Source organism: Galleria mellonella, unplaced genomic scaffold (genome assembly GCF_026898425.1).
Source record: "Galleria mellonella isolate WM207_F2 unplaced genomic scaffold, CSIRO_AGI_GalMel_v1 utg150, whole genome shotgun sequence".
NCBI classification, from domain to species: Eukaryota; Metazoa; Arthropoda; class Insecta; order Lepidoptera; family Pyralidae; genus Galleria; species Galleria mellonella.
This window is the reverse complement of record NW_026442002.1, coordinates 1,747,019-1,768,553: the sequence shown is the minus strand read 5'-3', so window position 1 is coordinate 1,768,553 and position 21,535 is coordinate 1,747,019. Positions and strand designations below refer to the sequence as shown.

General features: G+C 37.8%; 2 protein-coding genes across 3 annotated transcripts in view; one reads left to right on the top strand and one right to left on the bottom strand.

The window, feature by feature from the left end:
* LOC113520882 (uncharacterized) overlaps positions 1–21,535 on the top strand; it is a 60,239-nt gene that overhangs the window by 24,003 nt on the left and 14,701 nt on the right. Inside the window, exons 10-23 of the mRNA XM_052892198.1 lie at positions 712–860; positions 1,407–1,466; positions 2,538–2,649; positions 10,383–10,575; positions 11,349–11,598; positions 12,431–12,616; positions 13,129–13,330; positions 14,055–14,196; positions 15,077–15,247; positions 17,064–17,198; positions 18,207–18,385; positions 18,827–18,974; positions 19,676–19,833; positions 20,803–20,887. Of these exons, the coding sequence (XP_052748158.1) occupies positions 712–860; positions 1,407–1,466; positions 2,538–2,649; positions 10,383–10,575; positions 11,349–11,598; positions 12,431–12,616; positions 13,129–13,330; positions 14,055–14,196; positions 15,077–15,247; positions 17,064–17,198; positions 18,207–18,385; positions 18,827–18,974; positions 19,676–19,833; positions 20,803–20,887 (2,170 nt within the window). The remainder of the gene's footprint in view (positions 1–711; positions 861–1,406; positions 1,467–2,537; positions 2,650–10,382; positions 10,576–11,348; positions 11,599–12,430; positions 12,617–13,128; positions 13,331–14,054; positions 14,197–15,076; positions 15,248–17,063; positions 17,199–18,206; positions 18,386–18,826; positions 18,975–19,675; positions 19,834–20,802; positions 20,888–21,535) is intronic.
* On the bottom strand, positions 3,671–9,569 carry LOC128200062 (uncharacterized). Of its 2 annotated transcripts, XM_052892111.1 has the most exons (2): positions 8,792–9,569; positions 3,671–4,121 (listed from the first exon to the last, which is right to left on the bottom strand). In XM_052892111.1, exons 1-2 carry the CDS (start codon positions 9,135–9,137, stop codon positions 3,835–3,837), a joined length of 633 nt encoding a protein of 210 aa, XP_052748071.1. In that variant the 5' UTR covers positions 9,138–9,569; the 3' UTR covers positions 3,671–3,834. The 2 variants fall into 2 exon arrangements, with proteins under 2 accessions (XP_052748071.1, XP_052748070.1); XM_052892110.1 differs by lacking the exon at positions 8,792–9,569 and having other exon boundaries at positions 3,671–7,584.

Below are 21,535 nucleotides of genomic sequence, written 5' to 3'. Positions count from 1 at the left end.
TACATAGATATTTCACCTCTTTCTTTCCTTCGGACTGGTCGTACAGACATGACTGCGACGTTTACTTCTTACATTCATTTCTGCTGTCATTCTCTCCATCTCGATCGCTTGTCTCTTACACTTCTAATTTCCGTTTTTATTAATTATTTTCTACATATTCCTTTGTATATAATATTTACCTTCTGTATATAATATATGTGAAAAGACAAAGTATGTTTTTGAACTTATTTCCCCCAAACAACAACAAAACCATTAAATCGTAGATTTGGGGAGATGGTGCCTCAGAGTTGATTGCAATATCCGAGCTTTATTTATTTAGCTTTATTTATCATAAAAATTAAAACTTACGAATCTTCTTTTTTTTTTACAACACAGGGGGCAAATGAGCATGCGTCTCACCTGATGGTAAGTGACTACCGCGCCCATGGTCACCCACAACACCTACGGCATTGCAGGTGTGCTGCCGGCCTTTTTTTTTAATCTACTTTAATGTTACTCTATTTTGTTCTTTTAATTTGGGAATTTAGTGTAAAAGAAAGAGACACAAAACAGTTTATAAGCTAAAAATACATGGGATACCATCCATATTTGCGCATACCATCCTGTAGGTCGTCTGCTTGCTTGCTATTCTATGAGGGGTAAAAATTTAATACTCGCGCACACCAAATTGAACACAAAAATTGGACGCAGCTAAAAATTCCCGCGCTTCAGCGCGTGAGGTCGCGCGCGTGTGTCACGTGCGGCAGCGAGGAGGCCGACTTGTACTGCGCCCGCTGCGGCGTCACGCCGTACTGCTCGCCCGCCTGCCAGCGCAGGGACTGGTCCGACCGACACAAGGCTGTCTGCCACAACCTGGCCAGGTGAGGGATTTCATCGCACTTAATTAAGGACGCCGTGTGCCCCGGCGTAAAATGGGCCACCCCTTCCTTTCCCGTGTTTTTTTTTTGTACGACCTAGAATGGTAAACAAGCTGACGGCCCACCTGATGGAAAGTGGTAACCGTCGCCTATAGACACGAGCAGTACCATGGACATAATAGAGTATACTGTTTCGCCCATGATACCTCCCATGCGTTGCCATTCCTGAGGACTCAGGTGTTATTCCTCTGTACCCAGTAAATTTACGCCATATCCCATCCTTCAAACCGAAACCCAGTCATCCAAACACAACTGCTTCACGGTAGAAACCTGAATGGGACTGAGGTACCCAAGTTTTGCCAGTTACCACACTTGCCAAGTGCGGTAACTGGCAAAACTTCCCTTATGGGGAAGGCTTATGTTCAGCAGGGAGCAGTTAAAATAAAGGTTTATAAAAGGTTTGACATTGTTAGGAATAAGAGAGTAACTGATTCACACGAGCAAAGCCGCTTAACACGACTAGTAACAAAATTATAATGTTTCTTTCAGATTGGCCGGTGGAAGGCTGGATGGGCAACATGCCAATAACTCTACTGAGGCTCAGCCAGCGTAAGTGCTTAAATAGACTGATCCTGCCCTTAACATACATATAAAAACAAGTTATTTTTTATATATTTACAATAGGAGTAGGAAAACTAATGAGCATTTTTAGATGTTACACCATTTAGAAGTCTTAAAATGGGCCATCTGTCCTGACTTCATTCTTATCTTTTATCACTTGCTGGTGCTCCTGTCAGTGTATACTGATAGTATAGGCGGAGTTGCCATTATAAAACATAAAAACAGGTGGAAAGGGATTGTTAGTAATGGAGATTGAGAATCCTATTGCTAGCAATATACCCAACTAGGTCGACCTCCTCGCGGTTCCATCTGGAAACTTTCATGGTTAATTCCTGATGAATTCATCATGATGGGCTAACTGGCCTGTTTTCATTCTCATCTATCGCCCTTCACTGGTGCTCCGCCAGCGTATCCCGTTATCGCAGGCGGGGTTACCATACCATTTTCACTCGTCAAAAAAAAACATTAAAAACAGCAGTTATTTGAAACAAATATTTTTATATGTTTATATTTATTTAGAACGTTCCATAAATATATTTTAACAATTAGTAAATTTTATTTAGTAGTGTAACTATTTGAAGGATGAGCAATCAAAAGTGGCAATGGGCTGGTCACATAGCCAGGCTTTGTACAAAAGTCGATTGCTTGGGTACCTCTGTCACATTCGTGTTTCTATCGTGAAGCAGTTGTGTTTGCATGGCTGTGTTTCGGTTTGAAGGGTGGCAGATGTAGCAGTGAATTTATAGGGTACAGAGGAATAACATCTGAGTTTTCAGGAATGGCAACGCATGGGAGGTATCATGGGTGAAACAGTATACTCTGTTATGTCCATGGTACTGTTCATGTCTATAGGCGACGTTTACCACTTCAATAGCTAAAATAGGTTTATAAGGCATTTTTATGAGTAAATATTAAGGGTTTAACCATAGTTGTATAGTTTTTCTCTTACTCCATGGGTTTGACTCGAGATCTCTTTTGGAGATAAGCCCACATTTGTTAACAAGTTTTACAATCAGTCGGTTTTTTTATAAGTACAATAAATAAATATATATACTACAGTATTCCTGCGGTCATGCCACTGCGCCGTCCATACTCGCCCGCCAAGAGCACTAAGAGGGAACCACAGCATAAGCAGGCTGCAGAGGAACCGGCCACCGACAACCAGAACAGGGTAAATATCAAGCTTTTAATTGCAGTGTTAGTTTATACAGATCATAGTATCTTATAGCCGTGTGGTCCCGGCATAGAATAGGCCACCACTTCCTTTCCCGTGGGTGTCGTAGGATGCGACTAAGGGAGGGCGTAGAATGGGCAGTAGCGTCCCTCTTAAACCATCTTTAAAGCCCTGACTACGGTTGCCGATCCGCCTGCCAAGCGTGGCAACTACTGGCAAAGGAGGGGAAAGAGATTGTTAGTAATGGAGAATGAGAATCTCATTGTCAGCAATATACCCAACCAGGTCGACCTCCTCGCGGTTCCCCCTGGAAACTATCATGGTTAATTCCTGATGAATTCATCACGATGGGCTAACTGGCCTGTTTTCATTCTTATCTATCACCCTTCACTGGTGCTTCGCCAGCGTATCCCGTTTATTTTTTTTTTTTGATGGGTGAGAATGGTATGGTAACCCCGCCTACGCTAACGGGATACGCTGGCTACCGATAGCGCAAACGGGGTTACCATTCCATTACCGTCTATAAAAAAAAATATCTTAGATAATTGTTATTATTTTTAATTCTTTATTGTACACACCAGTTATAAGACACCAGAGGTAATCAAATGTACAAAGGCGAGCTTAACTCTAATAGAGTTCTCTTCCAGCAACACCCAAAGTGGAAAGGAGCATCAAAGTCAGCGGGTACAGCGGTGTACAATATTGGGACAATTTTTAAACAAATTAGACAAAATTAAATTAATTGCATTATATTATTTATTTATTACATCCACTGGGTGAGCCTTACAGTCCTTCAATACGCTCACCCAGGAAAGCATGAGTACAATAACATATAAAAAGGAATATTACACGAAAATAACCAAAATAATATAAAAAAGATTTAACTGGAAAAACGTGTGAACACAGATACTCTGTGGTCACTCGACGAAACTCCAGCAAGTTGGAGGCAAATACATCCAATTGCGGATACTGGCTAAAAATATCATTGAGTAGTTTCAATGCAAGAGATAGGGGAGTGGGCAGTAAGATACTTAATTTTGCCTGGGTGGCTATACAGTAGGACGATCGTAATTGTACTGACAATTAAAACTATAAACGGTGGCAGCTGTCACAGACAACGCGCTGGAATGTGTGAGCGAGATGCACGACACAAAGCCGTAACATATTTCCGCCCCAGCAAAGTCAAGGTTGTCCTCCATCAGCACACGAAGACTGCGGAAGATCTTGGTCTGCTACCTCCGGGTGTATTAATATTGGCAGTGGACACAGTCTGTTGAATGCGCGTCGAAGAGTTCCTGTTGCGGTTCGCACGTCAGCAACACGGGTGATGCCATCTGACCCAGGATAAAGAGTGGTCACTCGCCCGAGCAACCAGCGACTTGGCGGCAAACGGTCATCTTTAATTAGCACCATTTCGCCGATTTGAAGTTGTCCGTTAGTTTGCTTCCATTTGTGTCTGGTCTGGAGTTCTGAAATATATTCTTTATAAAATCTATTCCAAAAATGAGCCTTCAGCACTTGTATTCTCATGTAACGTGAGAGCGTGCAGATCTTGGCATAATCAGTGACTGTGGTTTGTGGAGAAGGTAACAGAGTGAGTGCACGTCCAATAAGGAAATGGGAAGGGGTAAGCGCTTCTAGGTCTGAGGGATCACATGAAATAGGAGTGAGAGGTCTAGAGTTTAAAATCGCCTCAATTTGTATTAATAATGCATTCATTTCCTCATATGTTAAATGTGCAAAGGAAACTACTCTTTTTAAGTGATGTTTAACAGCCTTGACGGCGCTTTCAGCCAACCCATTGAAATGAGGGCTATATGCTGGACTAAACTTAAAGTTAATCATTGTATTAGCAAAGTAAGAACTAATATCATCCGAATTATATTTTAAAAATTTATCTAATTCATTACTTGCGCCTATGAAACATTTTCCATTATCTGAGAAAATGTTGACGGGTTTACCCCTGCGAGAAATGAAACGATTTAAAGCAGAAATAAATGCATCCTTAGACAGGTCGGTTACCAGTTCTATATGTACTGCTTTGATTGCCAAACATACAAATATACACATATATGATTTAATTAATTTGCACCCTCTGCCACTTCGACTCACTATCATGACTGGCCCGGCGTAGTCAACTGCTGTATTAATGAATGGATAGTCAGCGTGTAGACGCTGTTTAGGTAAATTTCCCATAATTGGTTGAATACTTTTACCCGAAAATCGACAACATTTGACACAGTTGTGTACAATTTTTCTGGAGAGATTACGTGCTCCTATTGTCCAGTATTTATGACGTGTGCTTGCTGTGAGTAGTTGAGGACCTCCGTGAATTAGTATTTTGTGATAATAACGAAATATTAATTGTGTAATATAATGAGAAGCATGCATCATAATCGGATGTTTTGTATCATAATCATAGTATGAGTTAGATAGTCTGCCTCCAACGCGAATTAAACCGTCTGAATGTAAAAATGGGTTCAAATATAAGAATTTGTTTTTATATGGCAATAATTTATTCTTACTTAACAAATTGTATTCGGGTTTGAAAGATTCAGCCTGTGCGATTTTACACAACATATTGTGAGCATTCTGAAGCTCGTGTATCTGTAAATAGCCTATTCGTTTTGTGTAAGGATGTCTACAATTATAGATGAATCTCAAAATGTATGCTGAAGCACGCTGTAACTTGCTGAAATCAGAAAATCGTTCTATGAACGAAGAAAATTGTGACAATGACGCGTTAACGTGACACTGAACCTTGGTTTCAGGTAAGTCGTGTTCATGTATTTGTGTAGGTTGTGTTGGCCATGTGGATTTATCTTGATGAAGAAGAAAAGATGGTCCTGACCACCACAACTTGCAATTTTTTAACTGTTTTGCATTTAAACCGCGTGACCCTATATCAGCAGGATTTAAATTTGTGGGTATATAACGCCATTCTGATGTGTTAGAAGTTTCTAAAATTTCGCTTACTCTGTTATTGACAAAAGATTTGAGTAACTGATTTTTGGTAATTTTAAGCCAACTTAAAACAATTGTTGAGTCACACCAATATGTACAGCTAGATATTTGCAATCTTAGTGAAGATTTAACTTTCTCTGTCAATCGGGCAGAAAGGAAAGCGCCACACAGCTCTAAGCGGGGGATGGTCATCGGTTTTATAGGTGATACTCTGCTTTTTGCTGTCAACAAATGAACAGAGATGATTTTATTTTGAGCAATGGATCTAAGATAAATACATGCACTATATGCATGCACAGAGGCATCGCTAAAGGCATGTAATTCGATTACCTCTGGGTCGTTACATATAATGTGCCGTGGTATTTTGATATCAGACAAATATGACAAATTACTCATTATTTTAAGCCACGTTGATTTTAATTTGTCAGGGACGTTTTCGTCCCACGATAATTTAGATGCCCATAATTGTTGTAGTACTATTTTAGCTTCTAACACACATGGATTAATTAACCCCAATGGGTCGAAGATTTGTGAGATAATAGAAAGAATTTCACGTTTAGTTATTTCTTTATGTTGCATTGTGTTAAATGAAAACATCAGTATGTCTTCTTTATAATTCCAAAGCAATCCTAACGTTTTGGAAGACTCATTTTTTATGATGTTGAGCAATGAGTCACGGCCATTTTCGCCAACGATTTGATTAACGATTTGTGGATTATTAGAATTCCACTTTCGTAGATGAAACTGACTATTTCCTAATTGTTGTTTTACACTTCTACAGTTGTTCACGAGTTGAGTTTGTGAGTCTGCGCCTGTAATCAAGTCATCAACGTAGAAATCGTGATTAATAATTACAGCTACAGACTCTTCTAAGCATTCATTTGCCAATTGCTTAATGCATCTCGTCGCCAAGTAAGGTGCTGAAGCTGTGCCGTATGTTACTGTATTGAGTTTATATTGTTTTAACTTATCTGTCGGTTCAAACCGCCATAATATTTGTTGTAAGATACGTTGATTTTCATTAACATTTATCATACGGTACATCTTTTCAACATCTGCAGTGACAACATATTTATGCTGACGAAATCTAATTAAAATGCTTATGAGGTCATCTTGTACTGTTGGACCCACTAGCTGAATGTCATTAAAGGATACGCCAGATGTCGTGACTGCAGATGCATTGAACACGACCCGTAACTTGGTAGTAGAGCTTGTTTCACGCATTACTCCATGATGTGGCAAAATATATGATTGTGTATCTTCCTGTGGATTTGTGTTTTCTGACATATGTCCTAACTCAATGTACTCTCTCATGAAATCTGTGTATAAAGCTTTGAAATTTGTATCACGTTGGAACCTGCGTTCTAAAGATAAGAATCTGGATAATGCTTGATTGTAAGAATCACCTAAAGCGTCTGGTGTTGATTTTAATGGAATATTTACAATGAAACGGCCATCTGATTGACGACAGGTTGTTTGTATAAAGATTTGTTCACACCTTTGTTCTTCTTTAGTTATTGCAGCGTGTGTCGGTACATTTTCGAGTTCGAAGAACTTAGTAAGATGATTTTGTAAACATTCGTCATCGATAGTATTAGTAAAATGAGAGTGGACTGTATGATATGATTGCTGATTAACGTTTGATTTAAATGAATTTGTTTGTATAGTGCCAGATACTAACCAGCCTAGTTTTGTTTCTCTAAGAGTTGGTTTGTTTCTACCTAATGGAATGGTACCGGAACATAAGACGTTCCAGAAAATGTCTGCTCCTAGTAACATGTCGATTTGAGAAGGAGTATGAAATGATGGATCAGCTAATGTAATGTGTGAAGGTATGTTTATTAATGTGTAATCTATTTGTGTAATTGGCAACTGTTGTGTAATGCGTGGCACAACAAAGCAATTAATCTTATTTGTATATGTGTTTGCTAGTGATGATATAATGACATCACAGCGTTTGAGAATATGTGAAGATTGTTGATTCAACCCTTCAACTCTAATGTCGACGTTGAACAGGTTGATAATGAGAGTTTGGAAAGTAAATTATTAGTAATGAAGCTTGAAGTACTTCCATTATCTAGCAAAGCGCGTATTTTGTGTTTGTGACCATTGCTGTCTTCAACGTCAATCGTGACTGTGGATAATAATACAACATTTTGCGTGTTATCGACAGAGGAAAGGACTATATCACTATGTGTAGTTAAAGATTTTGACGATGTGTCATCAATTGGTTTTGTTTTCTGTTTTGTGTTATTCTGATGTGAATTAGTCAAGACGACACTGCTACTTGTTGAAGTTGGAATAGTAGATGACTGTGGTGTAAGTGATGAATGATTGACATGAAGTAAAGTATTATGAGAGTTAAGACAAAGTTTGCAGTGACCTAGTTTGCATTTGGTTTCATTGTGTCCTTGACGCAAACAGTTAATACATAATTTTAATGATTTTGCCTTTTGTATTCTTATTTCAACTGGCAACGATTTAAATTTTGGACATTGATAAATAGCATGGTTGTGTTTACATAAGGGACATGTGTATGTTCGAGTGGGTGGAGAGTGTGAGTTCGCTATAAAAGATTTGTGACGTGTATGTGTAGTATCACTGTGCCTACGGTTTTGTGACTCGTCCATTGTTTCCAATAGATCTGCACGATTTTTTAAAAAGGTATTGAAATCTAAAAGCGATGGAATATCTTTAAGATTATAACGATACGTTTCCCATTCGCGAGTTGTAATGATATCGAGTTTACTCGAGACTATATGTATAATTAATATGTCCCAGTGGTCAGTGGGTAATTTAAGTGTTTTGAGAGCTCTCAGATTTTTATTGACAGTGTCTATAATGTTGCGCAATGCCTTAGCCGACTCTCTTTGTATAGACTCAATAGCAAAAATAGCATGAATATGATTATTGATTAAAAGTCTTTTATTGTTATACCGTTCGCATAGAAGCTGCCATGCAACATCATAATTTTCAGCTGAGAAATCAAGTGAACTAATGATTAATGCGGCGCTATCTTTAAGTGCAGCGCGCAAATAGTGAAATTTATTAATTTTAGGAATTGAATTATCTGAATGTATGAGAGTGGAGTAAGTGTCGTGGAATTCCAACCAATTGAGATACTGGCCCGAGTAGCTCGGTATACTGATAGAAGGCAATTTCAATTTTGGCCAACCTTTAGATGCAGAACCAGCAACCGAACCTGAGTCCGTTTCAGCACTCGCAGGCGCTGACCGCGTCAACATATCTCGAGCGGCAGCTATCACGCCGAAGTACTGAGTTTCGAATGTTTCGCGTTCTTTGTACTGATCGTCTGGAATTTCAGATAAATTTTCTATTTCAATTTGCGTACAATCAAAATCTGAATAAAGTTCCTCAATTTTTGATAATCTTATGTTGAGCTCATTAATTTGTAAACTAGAAAGTGATTCACATGATTGATTTACATTTAGATATGAAGAGAATTGCGTAAGTCTAGCTTTGTAACTACCACGCTTTTTAATTAAAGATTTTAAATCCATTTTGTATTATTTTAGGTAAAATCTAAAGCAAATTTCAAGTTCAAATCACTATGTTTATATTAGAAATAGTTAAGTGGTATAGGCACAAATCGAAAGAAATAAATTTAAGTAAGACGGTATACTTATATTTTATAAAGTCAGCAAATGCGGGTCGTGACAGGGCACGAATTATGCGCCCGGGCACCTAGTACGCTCCGCTAGCTCAACGATTTCTCCGATGTAACACTGCTGGAATTAGCAAAACTGTTAAACACAAATAGGTATTAAGTATAGATTGCCTATTCGAATTTTAATACATACGAGGCAACTCCAAACACTAATGACACTGAAGAATTATTATGATATTAAAAATATTCAATGAAATAGTTATATTACGATATTTACTTAAATTACGATGAAAGATTTACTTAAAATGAGATACTGAATTATATATATAATGTATATAATGACAATCGTATCGTTGAGTAAAGAAATCTATTAAACCTAAAAGTGTAGGGTAGGTAATGATAACTTGTCTAAAAATATTAAATAATTAAAGAAAGTAGTTGGAATTCACTTATTTAAAGTAAGGAAATAAAGTAATTTATTCAAATCTTAGTGATAAAATGGATACGGGTGGGTAGTAGGCAATTGGAACAAACTCACTGTACACTCTGTTACTTAGCTCACGTATTGGTATCAGTCCTTTATATGTATTGACTTTGCTTGAACTTGATTATTTATTGATGATGATGAGTACTGATTTATTGATGATGACCGTCCTCTTCGTAATAATGTTATGCTGTCCAGGCGCAAAGTATTCCTTTGATCTGCATGAACTGGTACTGGTTACTCGGCAACACGTAGGTTCTTGTAGCAAGACGGGCCGATGAATAATGATGATTTATGATGATATCCGACGATGAAGGTCCAAATGGGCAGTAAGATACTTAATTTTGCCTGGGTGGCTATACAGTAGGACGATCGTAATTGTACTGACAATTAAAACTATAAACGGTGGCAGCTGTCACAGACAACGCGCTGGAATGTGTGAGCGAGATGCACGACACAAAGCCGTAACAGGGAGCCTGCTTAGCGAACTCTGTTCTTCGTAATGGAACATCGAATAAGTGCCGTCGACGTGCTCGCACGTAGTTACTGGCCGCTCCTATTGATATTGATTCCAGTACAGTTTGGTTACATTTTTCCCCTAATTTTAACACATACTCACGAGTAATATATCGTTTATGTTTTTTTTGTTTGTAGGTATTCAACCCGCCCGGCCAGAATATGTCCAGGCAAACGGCACGCAATAGCAATCAGAACAACAACCGCGGCAACACTGGCGGCGGCGGACGCTACAATAACACGAACAATTACAACAGAAACAGAGCGAGCAACGACAGGCGGCCGCAGAAGCAGAATTCGCAAGAAGACGAAAACTGGGACAAGGGGGCGTGTGAGTATCATTGTTGTATACACATTTTTTTCCTTTATATATAGTACCGACATACCTGCTTTATTGTCGATGTTTCGACGTGGATTACACCACGTCGTGGTCACGACAGGACTGTCAGTGACAGGTGAGCGGCGTCTTCGTCTGGCAGCTCGCGAAGTCTTTTTTTTTTTTATCACGACCCGATTGTGTATTTAAAATAAAAATAAATCATTTTTATTAGTTAATTTTAAACTTTCGTGTTGCTTACACGTATTTAAATATACTATAAATGTTGATAATAAAGAAGCAGGTATGTAGGTACTATTTACCTGCAAAAAAATTCATGGCGTCAAGTCCGGACAATAATGTGTAACAATTAGTTACATGGTCCGAACTCAGCATAATTCAAACAGTGCTGTTTTTCTGTGAAAGTCTCACAGTGACCTCATAGATGTAATCTAGTGTTTTTTTAATGGATGATAATGGAATAGTAACCCAACCTGCGTTAAGAGAGTACGCTGGCAGGGCACCAGTGAGAAAGGATAGGTGAAAATGAAAAGGCAGGTCGGTTAGCCCATCTTGACGAATATAATGCTAAATTTGGCTTTGGACAGTGTGACGATCGACATCATGATGTATATTGCTAGCAAGCTGACTGATAATATCTATAGCTAACAATTTCCTCTACTCTGTCATTTCCCATAGTGTGAAAAAAGTTCCTTATGGCACAACCCAGTAGTGGGACAAATCCAGATTTGATAGACAGCGTCTTAATAATTTATTTTACATTTTAGTTACCAAACCAGAGTCCAAAGATGTCAAGCTCGCCCCATCGCCAAAGAATGCACCGAACTCGCCGAAAAGCCACTCCAACGTCCAGTTGAAAGCGAAAGAGGTTGAATCACCGAAAACACAAGAACCCACCAACCTGGTCAAGAATACGACCAGTAATGTGCCACAGACTAAGAATCCGAAGGAGCCAACCAAAGCGCCTGGTAGTTTGACCGACGTCACGCCTGGCAAAAAACCGTTGGTGCCTAAAAAGTAAGTTATCTTTTTTTATATTCACAATTGGGACTTAAAGCGACGCGCTTACGGGCAAATACAGGGTGTAAAGGACAGGTCGGCAAAAACTAATTAAAATATTATAATATATAGGGAATAATTGTCTAACCTGAAAACCAGTGAAAATTTTTACACAAAATTTAAAAAATTTCTTTTTTTTTTATATAAAATCTTGTCATCTATTATCTAGTATATTATGTCGTAATATAAAGAAATAATAATATTTTATAGTGAAATACTATGAAATATCATAAAATAGCTGTTGGATAAAAGAAGGGTAAAGGACAAACCTGGTTCACTTAGACCCCGCGTGTAGATATGGCGTGAATTTTCAAGGTACAGAGGAATAACACCTGAGTCCTCAGGAATGGCAACGTATGGGGGGTATCATGGGCGAAACAGTGTACTCTGTTATGTCCATGGTATTGCTAATGTCTATAGGCGACGGTTACCATTTTCCATCAGGTGGACCGTCAGCATGTTTGCCATTCTAAGTTGTATAAAAAAAATATGTAAGTACATACTTTATACTGTACCTTGGACTTAGTTAATTCAAAATTTGGTAAATAAAAAACTGAAAACAGCTCGGTTAGCTCGTCATTATGAAGTCATCAGGAATTAACTATGATGGTTTCCAGGGTGGATCGCGTGAAGTTCGTCCTGATAGAATTAGAGGTAGATTGCTAACAATGGGCGGGGATTCAACTTCATAATTATCTCAATTCTGATTTTCTCCTTCTTCTCCATTTTTCAAATGGTATAAGAATCTTAATATCTTTCTCAAGATCAATTCTCTTTCTCCTCTCCCCAGTTACCTGATAGAGCAGCTCTCAATCGGTGACACCTTCCTCCTCTCCGTGGAGGGTGCGGCTGCTGACTGCGCCACCAAGCGGCCTGGTTTTGTCTGTCTCTCCATGCACGAGTCGTACAACGACCAGTACATGAAACTCTGTGAAGATTACATCCTTGAGTGCGAGGCGGACACCGTTGCGTTTACGTGAGTATTACTAACTGTATCTCAGGGGTTTGCCCGTAGAAACATGGTACATTAAATATCCTATATGCTAAGTTAGGATATAACCTATCTGTGTACCAAATTTTATTCAAATACATTTAGTAGTTTTTATGTGAAAGAATAACAAGCATATATCGTACAGAGGAATAACACCTGAGTCCTCAGAAATGGGGGGGGGGGGTATCATTGGCGAAACAGTATACTCTGTTTTTTGTTATTTTTAAATGGATGATAATGGAATGATGACCCCGCTTGTGCTATCGGTATACACTGGCGGTTCACCAGTGAGGAATGATTAGTGAAAATGAAAAAGCAGCTAAGTTGGTCCCTCATGACGAATTCAACGATAAATTAGTCATGATAGTTTCCAAGGGGAACTGCGTGGAGGTCGACCTGATAGGGTATATTGATAGCAACCTCTAACTAAGAATATCTTCCCCCTTGTTCAATGAAGTTTGAACAGCTAGTGACCAGTAACATGTTGTATTGTATAGTCCATCACTGGGCGAGACGTTCTCTTACTTGAGCCCGGACGATGGCGGTTGGTACCGCGCCCGCCTGCTGGCCACCGACCGCGCTGCGTTGCTCGACTCGTGCCGCGTGGTGGCGCTGCAGGCGACCGACGGCTGCAAGCGGCTGCCGCCCGGCTACGACGGCATGCCGGAGTTCGCTTGCCTGCTCAGTGCCAATGTCAAGGTCAGTGTCCTACTATTTAGTTGAGTTTGAGCATTTTGTATAACTTACTGTGTAAATTATTGTTAAACAATTGCAAGGCAAAAAGTATTGATATGGCTGCCCATGGCCATGCCCAAAAATACCAGACTGCTTCTTCACCATATATTTTCGAAGGTTCATAGGCAATTTGATAGGTTTATTAGGCGAATAAATTACTTTGAATAAAAAATTACTGTTAGAGAGAATTAAATAGTTTTTTTTAACAGAAATCTGATTTGTACAATAAATTTATTTCTGCTAAATTTTCTACTAAAAACGCCCGTCTACCTTGTAACATCCAAAAGTGGTCGGTATTTACTGTAAAACTACTCGTAATTTTGACATGTTTTCAATTACTTTGAAGCCATTGGCTGTCGAACAGCAATAGGTGTTGTTTTTTTTTAACAATTGACAATTTTTTTTTGTGGTAGTCTTGTTATTTTCTGTGTATAATATGAATTTTGTAATATCCATAGTACAAATAGTTGCCAATAGTTGCCACACTCGGCGGGCGGAATGGCAACCGCAGTTATGAATTGGTGATGTTTCAAGAGGGATCCTATCGTCCATCTTTCGAGTATTTAGTTCAATTAGTCACCTCTTACGACAGCGACGAGAAAGGAAGGCGTGACTCTATGATTCTATTTGAACCAAACGGCAAATTAGGAAAATGGTATATTAATAAAATTGTATTAACTCGACACAGGTGGGTGAGAACTTATCGTGCAAGATTCTGTCCAAATTTAACGACGGATTCAAAGTGCTCATCCAGAATATCGATACTAACATGGCGGTCGGCGAGGGCGAGGTGTTCCGCTGGGTGCCCGATATTGAATATCCTGCCACTGGTAAGTTTAATTTAACAACATCTAGGCCCCCTACCGAGTCCAATTTTTTTCTTATCATCATTAGTATTCTATTTTTCAAGTTGGAGCAGACAAATTGGCAATTTATAGAATTGATTGAACTGTTTTGGCGATAAGCTTGAACAATTATATTGACATGCTTTTTTATATATTAAACTGCTTACAATCAGGTGGGCTGTGTAGTGTAGGCTTGTTTGCCACCTCAGTGGTGTAAAAAAAAAATATATATTGGACTAGCGGCCCGTCCCGGCGTTGCACGGGTGGACATTTTTAACATTTGTCTTTACTGCTCTGCTCCTATTGACCGTAGCGTGATGAAAAGTATACTATAACCTGCCCAGGAGTATGAAGAATAATTGGACCAAGTTTCGTTAAAATCTGTCGAGTATTTTTTGTTTCTATAACGAACATACAGATAGACAGACAAAAATTTTACTGATTGCATTTTTGGCATCAGTATCGATCACTAATCACCCCCTGATAGTTATTTTGGAAATATATTTCATGTACAGAATTGACCTCTCTACAGATTTATTATAAGTATAGATAAGTTTGTCGGATAGAAAATATATCTTTTATAAAAATTTAACCTATATATAATAGGCGAGAAATATAACTCGCCTATAATTGGGCATTTCATTCAGATGCTGATCTAGTCGGCTGGGTCACATCTGGGTGAAATGCTTAATTAAATCAATTTGTTTTTATTTTTTTTTTACTAACATAGTTTGTAAGAAAATTGTTACTAACAAAATTGGACCGCATTGTAGTCTGCATAATAAAGTATTATTATTATTATTATTATAATTTAAGATTTCCTGATGAAGCGTTTTTAAATATTTGTTTATCTGTTACCTGATAGTGCAAAAAGCCCCAATCCCCGAGGTGGTCCGGCCTCCTGTGGCGAACAACAGCAAGGTGCTACTGGTGGATATGACGGCGTGTGATCGCGTGTTTGTACGACCGGCCGACCCGACCGCGGTGCGGTGCTTCGACGATCTGTTAGCTAACGTTGTGGTGGCGGCCGCCAACGGTGAGTTTTGTTGTATGAACTTTATTGTATGAATGAATGAGTATACTTTATTTGCATTATACAATATAGGAAATAAGCAAGACAATTTACAAACACAACGATACAATTGTGTAAGTATATTGTATGTTTAAATTTAATATAGATATCACGTTATAATAAAATGACAAGGTAAACTGGTGGACTTATCCCTTGAAGGAATCTCCTCCAGTCACCTTTGAGAACCAGAAAGAGAAAGTGGCTAAGTAGTTTGTATCTCTTTCTCTCCTTTGCATAATATACTTCATATTCTGAGGAGATAAAAAAAACATCGCTACAAAGAATATTTTAAATTTCTAATAGGAGTTAGCAGCGAATTTTTAAAATAGGGTGAGCACGGCAATATGTCATGGAAAGGTCACAAGTGTTTCTGCTTGAAAAAGGCCGTTTTTTAATAATAATATAGTATATTACTGCAGCGGCCAGCAACTGAGGTATTGATGAATGAACGTGCAAATGTAGGTCGAGGCGTAGCCGAGGCACACATACGTGAGTTCATCAATACCTAGTTGTGGCCAAGGCTTGTATAAGTACTTTTCTCAGACAATGCGCGGAAATCAAAAACACAATATTACTTTTTAAATTCAATGACGAATAACGAACAATAATAATTTTTCACGCGCCATAATGTTCATTTTTTTTTTTTTTTTTTCAATAAACAGCTGTCTATTTGCAAGTCAGTTCGAAATTTAAATAATACCTTGTATTAGTTACCTTCTTGGTAGTCATGTTTCGAAGTAAAAGGTTATTCCATTTTTAAATTACAGGACAGATATTACATTGTAATTTATCTGGCTGCAAAATACGTCAGATATGGATTTTCATACAACTTTTACCGGCCGCTGCCCACATGTATTTGGCCAGTACGGCAATTTTGATTTATCTCGAAGAAGACTGTCAAAATAATGCTCACATTTCCAAGCATGTTTGAGAAAAGGATTTTTATGTAAAGTGTATTTATCATTAATGTGATATAAATAATAAGTAATAAATTACAATTGATAGCTATATAAATTAGTGTTATAATTTTTGAGTTTATTTATTTATTTAGATAAACATTTCAACCGACTTTAAAAAGTAGGTTTTCAATCCCATTGTATTTTTTTATGTTAATTGATCTCTGAATTTTGTCATTTATAAATTGATTTGGATTTTTTTTTATTTAAAAGAAAACACTTTCATATTTTTCCCATAGAAGATTTATAATAATTTATTATTATTATATTTTTTTTTGGCCGTGTGTTCCCGGCATAGAATAGGCCACGTATAGACATGGAAAATGGTCCCCAGAATCTGTCCCCTTATTAAAAAATGAACATAACTTTTAAATTTAATATTTATTTATTTAGCTCTTTATTGTACCAGAAACATAAATAAACATATACAATAACAATTAAACAGTTCAAATGAAATATAGTAGCGAAAAATACATACAGGTCAAAATATATACATAAAGGTACAAAAGGCTATCCTAATGCTAAGTTGTAATCTTTTACAGACAATCTTTGATTAAAGCAGAACAAGTAGAAGTGGGTATCTGGGTGGTAGGTCCCCCTCTGGTGGAGGGTCATCCTACACTGTATTTACCTGTACGTGATCGCCACTCAGGAACCTTTCTTCCTCATCGGTTGTCGGTTCTTCGAGCTATGTGACGAGCCCATTGCCACTTCAGCTTGCTTATTCTTGATATCCATGTATAAGATATATTGTACAAAAATATTAAATACATATAATTTATTAATATAGTAATTAATAAAATCTTATTACTCATTGTTAACAGCAAGTCCACTGACGGAGCCGCCTCGCCAGGGCCAGACGGTGATCGGACAGTACACGGACGGGCTGTACTACCGCGCCCTCTGCAAGCGGACCAACGTCAAACAGAATAAATACCTGCTGGAGTACATTGATTTTGGTTAGTGAGGAAATAAGTACTTTATTACTCTCAGAACATATATAGATAGATATTCTTCATTGTTTCCTCCAAAAGATTACAATAGTAAACTTATTATAAATATAAACAATTACAAGAAATAATCACAATGAGAGAACAATGGGCGACCTTATCGCTAAGAGCGATCTCTTGCAGGCAACCTTTGGATGGAGAGGAGTAATTATAAACAATTTGGTGGGAGGCACGATGAAAAATTCTTTTAATTCTAAATATAGAGATATATCTAGTAATAAAACGGGTGAATCAACAAGTCCATATATTAGAATATTAGATTTAAAACGTACTTTTCAAAAAGTAAATCTTGGTGAAACAGTTTAAAAATTGATCTCCCTCCCTGTCGAGGATTTTCCAAGAGGCTATATTAGAAGTTTAAGCGACGGTTACCACTTTTCATCAGGCCCGTCTGTCGACCAATTTGTTTTTAATGTTAGAAAGGCAAACGAACAGACTGTTCACTTGTTTGGAATTAGCTACTGTCGCCATGAACACTTGCAATATGGTGGGGAGTTATCAGTGTTGCCAACCTTTGTTTATTGTTTTTGGGTACTTTTTTGAAAAGCCCCATTTCTAAGTGTAAGGGGCAAATTGTAATATTACTACGGTGTTTCCCAACGTGGGCCTACGCCCCACAGGGGGGCAATTTAATAGTTAAGGGGGGGGGGGGCAATTTAAAATGGACTCGAAGCGATTTTAACCCTCTTCCTTCGAGCCATTGCAATGCTATGAGTAGATATCGGTGCCAAATTTAACAATAAAAGTGTATTAAATATTTATTAGGTAAAATTTCGTTTGACGTTACCAAAATATCAACAGGGCGATTAGAGTCGTCAAGTAAACTTTGTCGGGAAAAATTATGTATGGGGGCATAAAAATTTTAGAAATGTTCAAGTGGGACATGACACAAAAAAAGGTTGGGAAAAAGGTTTACTAGATATGCAAAGTATTATAACAACACTTATTCTTGTACAGGCAACGTGGAAATTTCAACACTAGAGAAGTTGTACCCGTGTCCGGCGGACTACGAGATGTCTGCAGAACCGACCCTGGCTTCCCTGGTCACGTTACCTTTAACTTCTGGTACTGCATTAACCGCTTTGGCCACTGAGTACATTGACAAACTGAAGGACTCCAATGCTGAATTGTTGCTGGTGAGAAAGATCTCTCAAGAGAATTCGTTTTTCACATATGATAATAGGAATGCTAACATAAATAATATATTATTTATAATCTTTCGGTATATATTATATTGACCATAGGGAGACTCTGTACAAAAGTTGTTTGGCAAAAGGGGACCTCTGTCCCATTCCTGTTTCTACCATGAAGCAGTTGTGTTTGCATGGCTGTGTTTCGGTTTGAAGGGTGGAATATGGCAATGAATTTACAGGGTACAGAGGAGTCTCATCTCAGAAGGAGGAACATCTGAGTCCTCAGGAATGGCAACGCATGGGGGGTATCATGGGCGAAACAGTGTACTCTGTTATGTGCATGGTACTGCTCATGTCTATAGGCGACGGTTATCACTTTCCATCAGGCGGGCCGTCAGCTTGTTTGCCATTCTAAGTTGTATAAAAAAAAATATTAATTTTCAGACGATACCGTCTGGTGATAAGACAGCGCCGAGTGGTAGCCCGGTGACCCTGACGGTGGTGAAAACTAACCAGTCGGTGAACAAGCGGATCGAGGAGCTATCTACTCCCGAATGGAAGAAGTTGGAGATCAAGGGTGGTGATGTTATCGGTTAGTCTATACTCTCTTTATTTATTCTATTTTACTATCTATTTCTCTTTAGTCTATACATTAATTATTTCACAGCTATATATATATATATAGGTCGCTGTCTGTACACGGAAGACATAAAAAACTATTATAAAAAACTATTATAGGGGCTTTATGAATGCAATAGAACTAGAAACAATGATTTTTAGAATTTTTGTCTGTTTGTCTGTATGCTTGTGCGCGCTACTCTCAGAAACGGTTTTACCGATTTGAATGTGGTTTCCCTAATGTGTTGCAGTTTTCATCACTTAACATTTAGTGTTTGTTTTGTTTCAATCGGTTCATAAATAAAAAAGTTATATCAATCTAAAGAATGACATATAAAATAACCAATCATTTGAATTTTTTTTATTGGATGAAAATGGAATGGTAACCCCGCCTGCGCTAATGGGATACGCTGGCGGGGCACCAGTGAAGGATGATCGATGAGAATGAAAACAGGCCAGTTAGCCCATCATGATGAATTCATCAGGAATTAACAATAATAGTTTCCAGGGAGAATCGCGTAAGTCGACCTGGTTGGGTATATTGCTAGCAATGGGACTCTCAGCCTCCATTACTAACAATCCCTTTCCCCCTGGAAAGGAAGAAGTTGTCTATTTTATACCGGGACCGCACAGTGATCACTACTTATATTTATTTATAATTTTCTTTAAATGCAGATACGGAGCCGGTGATGTACGCAGACTTGGAGTACCTGGAGCTGCCGCCCAGGGACTGCGAGATGGAGATCCTGGATGTGAGCGCGTTGGAAGCCGGCACCCTCTCGGGGTGCGAGCGTTGCATCGATCACGCCATGCTGGAACGACTCACTGACAGGGTATGCCTTCTTGTTTATTTATTTATTCACCTCCCTATGATCCCTCTGGAAACGATCATGCTGAATTCTAGGTGTATTCATCACGATGGGTTAACTGACCTGCCTTTTCATTCTCACCTATCATCCCTTATTGGTGTCCCGCCAGCGTATACCGTTATTGCAGGCGGGGTTCCCATTCCATTATCATATAATTATAAAAAAACTTATATATATTTCATTACGTTACAAATATCACGTATATTTTTATTTATATTTATTTATTTATTCATTAGTACATATATGTGTGCATGGCGGACTTAATGCTAAAAGCACTCTCTCCCAATCAACCGTAGGCAAGTGTCAGAATACTCGAATGCGGTACTAGTAATTATTGATATACATACATACTAAAATTACATATATAAACGAATAAATATATATGAATAACAAATATACTTACACATATATGACGTATACTATATTATACACGAAATTGAGAATAATATAAAGCACTTACTGCTCGGATAAAGGTAAAAAGTGAGTGTGAACGCTTTTTTTTAAAGACGGTTTAGTCGGTAGTCTTAATGGCATCTGGAAGCGTGTTCCACAGTCGTGAAGAATGTAGGAGGAAAGAGTTTGAAGCGTAACCAGTACGGTGAGGCTTCAGTTCAGAGATTCATAGTTAGTTATCGGTTATATACAATAAATAAATAAATAATTCATAATGAAGTATCCAAACAGACCTTTTTTTAAGAGGTCAAGATCCTTATGTAAAATAATTATAAATATGCCAATGGATTCACAGTGTGGTAATGGCTACACCCTTAGTGCAAGCGGGGTTACTGTCCCAATATCATTAATTAAAAAAAAAAACATCTTAGTTCTCAGAAAAGGCAAAATATGAGGCACCCATGGTCATAATATATGTTACTACTTACCATCATGTGAGCTGCCAGCTTGTGTTGCCATTAATAACATTTCTGTTAACAGATGGCAGATTACTGCAAGAGTGACATCGGCAAGCAGCCGTACTTGCCGAAACACGACGAGCTCTGCATCGCCAAGTTCCCGCCCTGTAAGTGTTTTTTAAATATAGCAACATTCCCGTGTGGTCCCAGCATAGAATAGTCCACCCCTTCTTTTCCCTTACTACCCACGGAAAAGAAAGGGTTTTTTTTATGGGTGGCAGAATACTCGAATGCGGTACTAGTAATTATTTTATTTATTTATTTATTTATGCTTTATTGACCACATTACAAAAAAAATGTCCGGTACAAAAGGCGGACTTAATACTATATAGCATTCTCTCGCAGTCAACCTTTGGCTAAACAGAAATTTTAATATGCGGTGAAAAAAAATTACAACACATACAATAGAGATTATATAAATATACATACATGAATATATTAAACAAATATTAAATAAATATACAAATATGTAATAAAAATACATATATACAAATATAAATATACATATATAAATATACCTACTTATAGATTATATACGATAACACAAATAAACAACTATAGAGATCAAAGTGATGATGATGAAGGTGAATTGCTTTCACAGTTTTTTCCAAAGATATTCGTAGACTTTATTAGTATTGATATACATACATATTAAAATTACATATATAAACGAATAAATACATATAAATAAGAATATCAAATTTCATTGTAATGTATTTAGTAGTTTATGTGTGAAAGAGTAAGAATCATGCATC

Bases quoted from the DNA above. Each gene is read 5' to 3' on its own strand.
- LOC128200062 (XM_052892110.1), bottom strand. From the start codon at position 7,395: ATGTTACTAGGAGCAGACATTTTCTGGAACGTCTTATGTTCCGGTACC.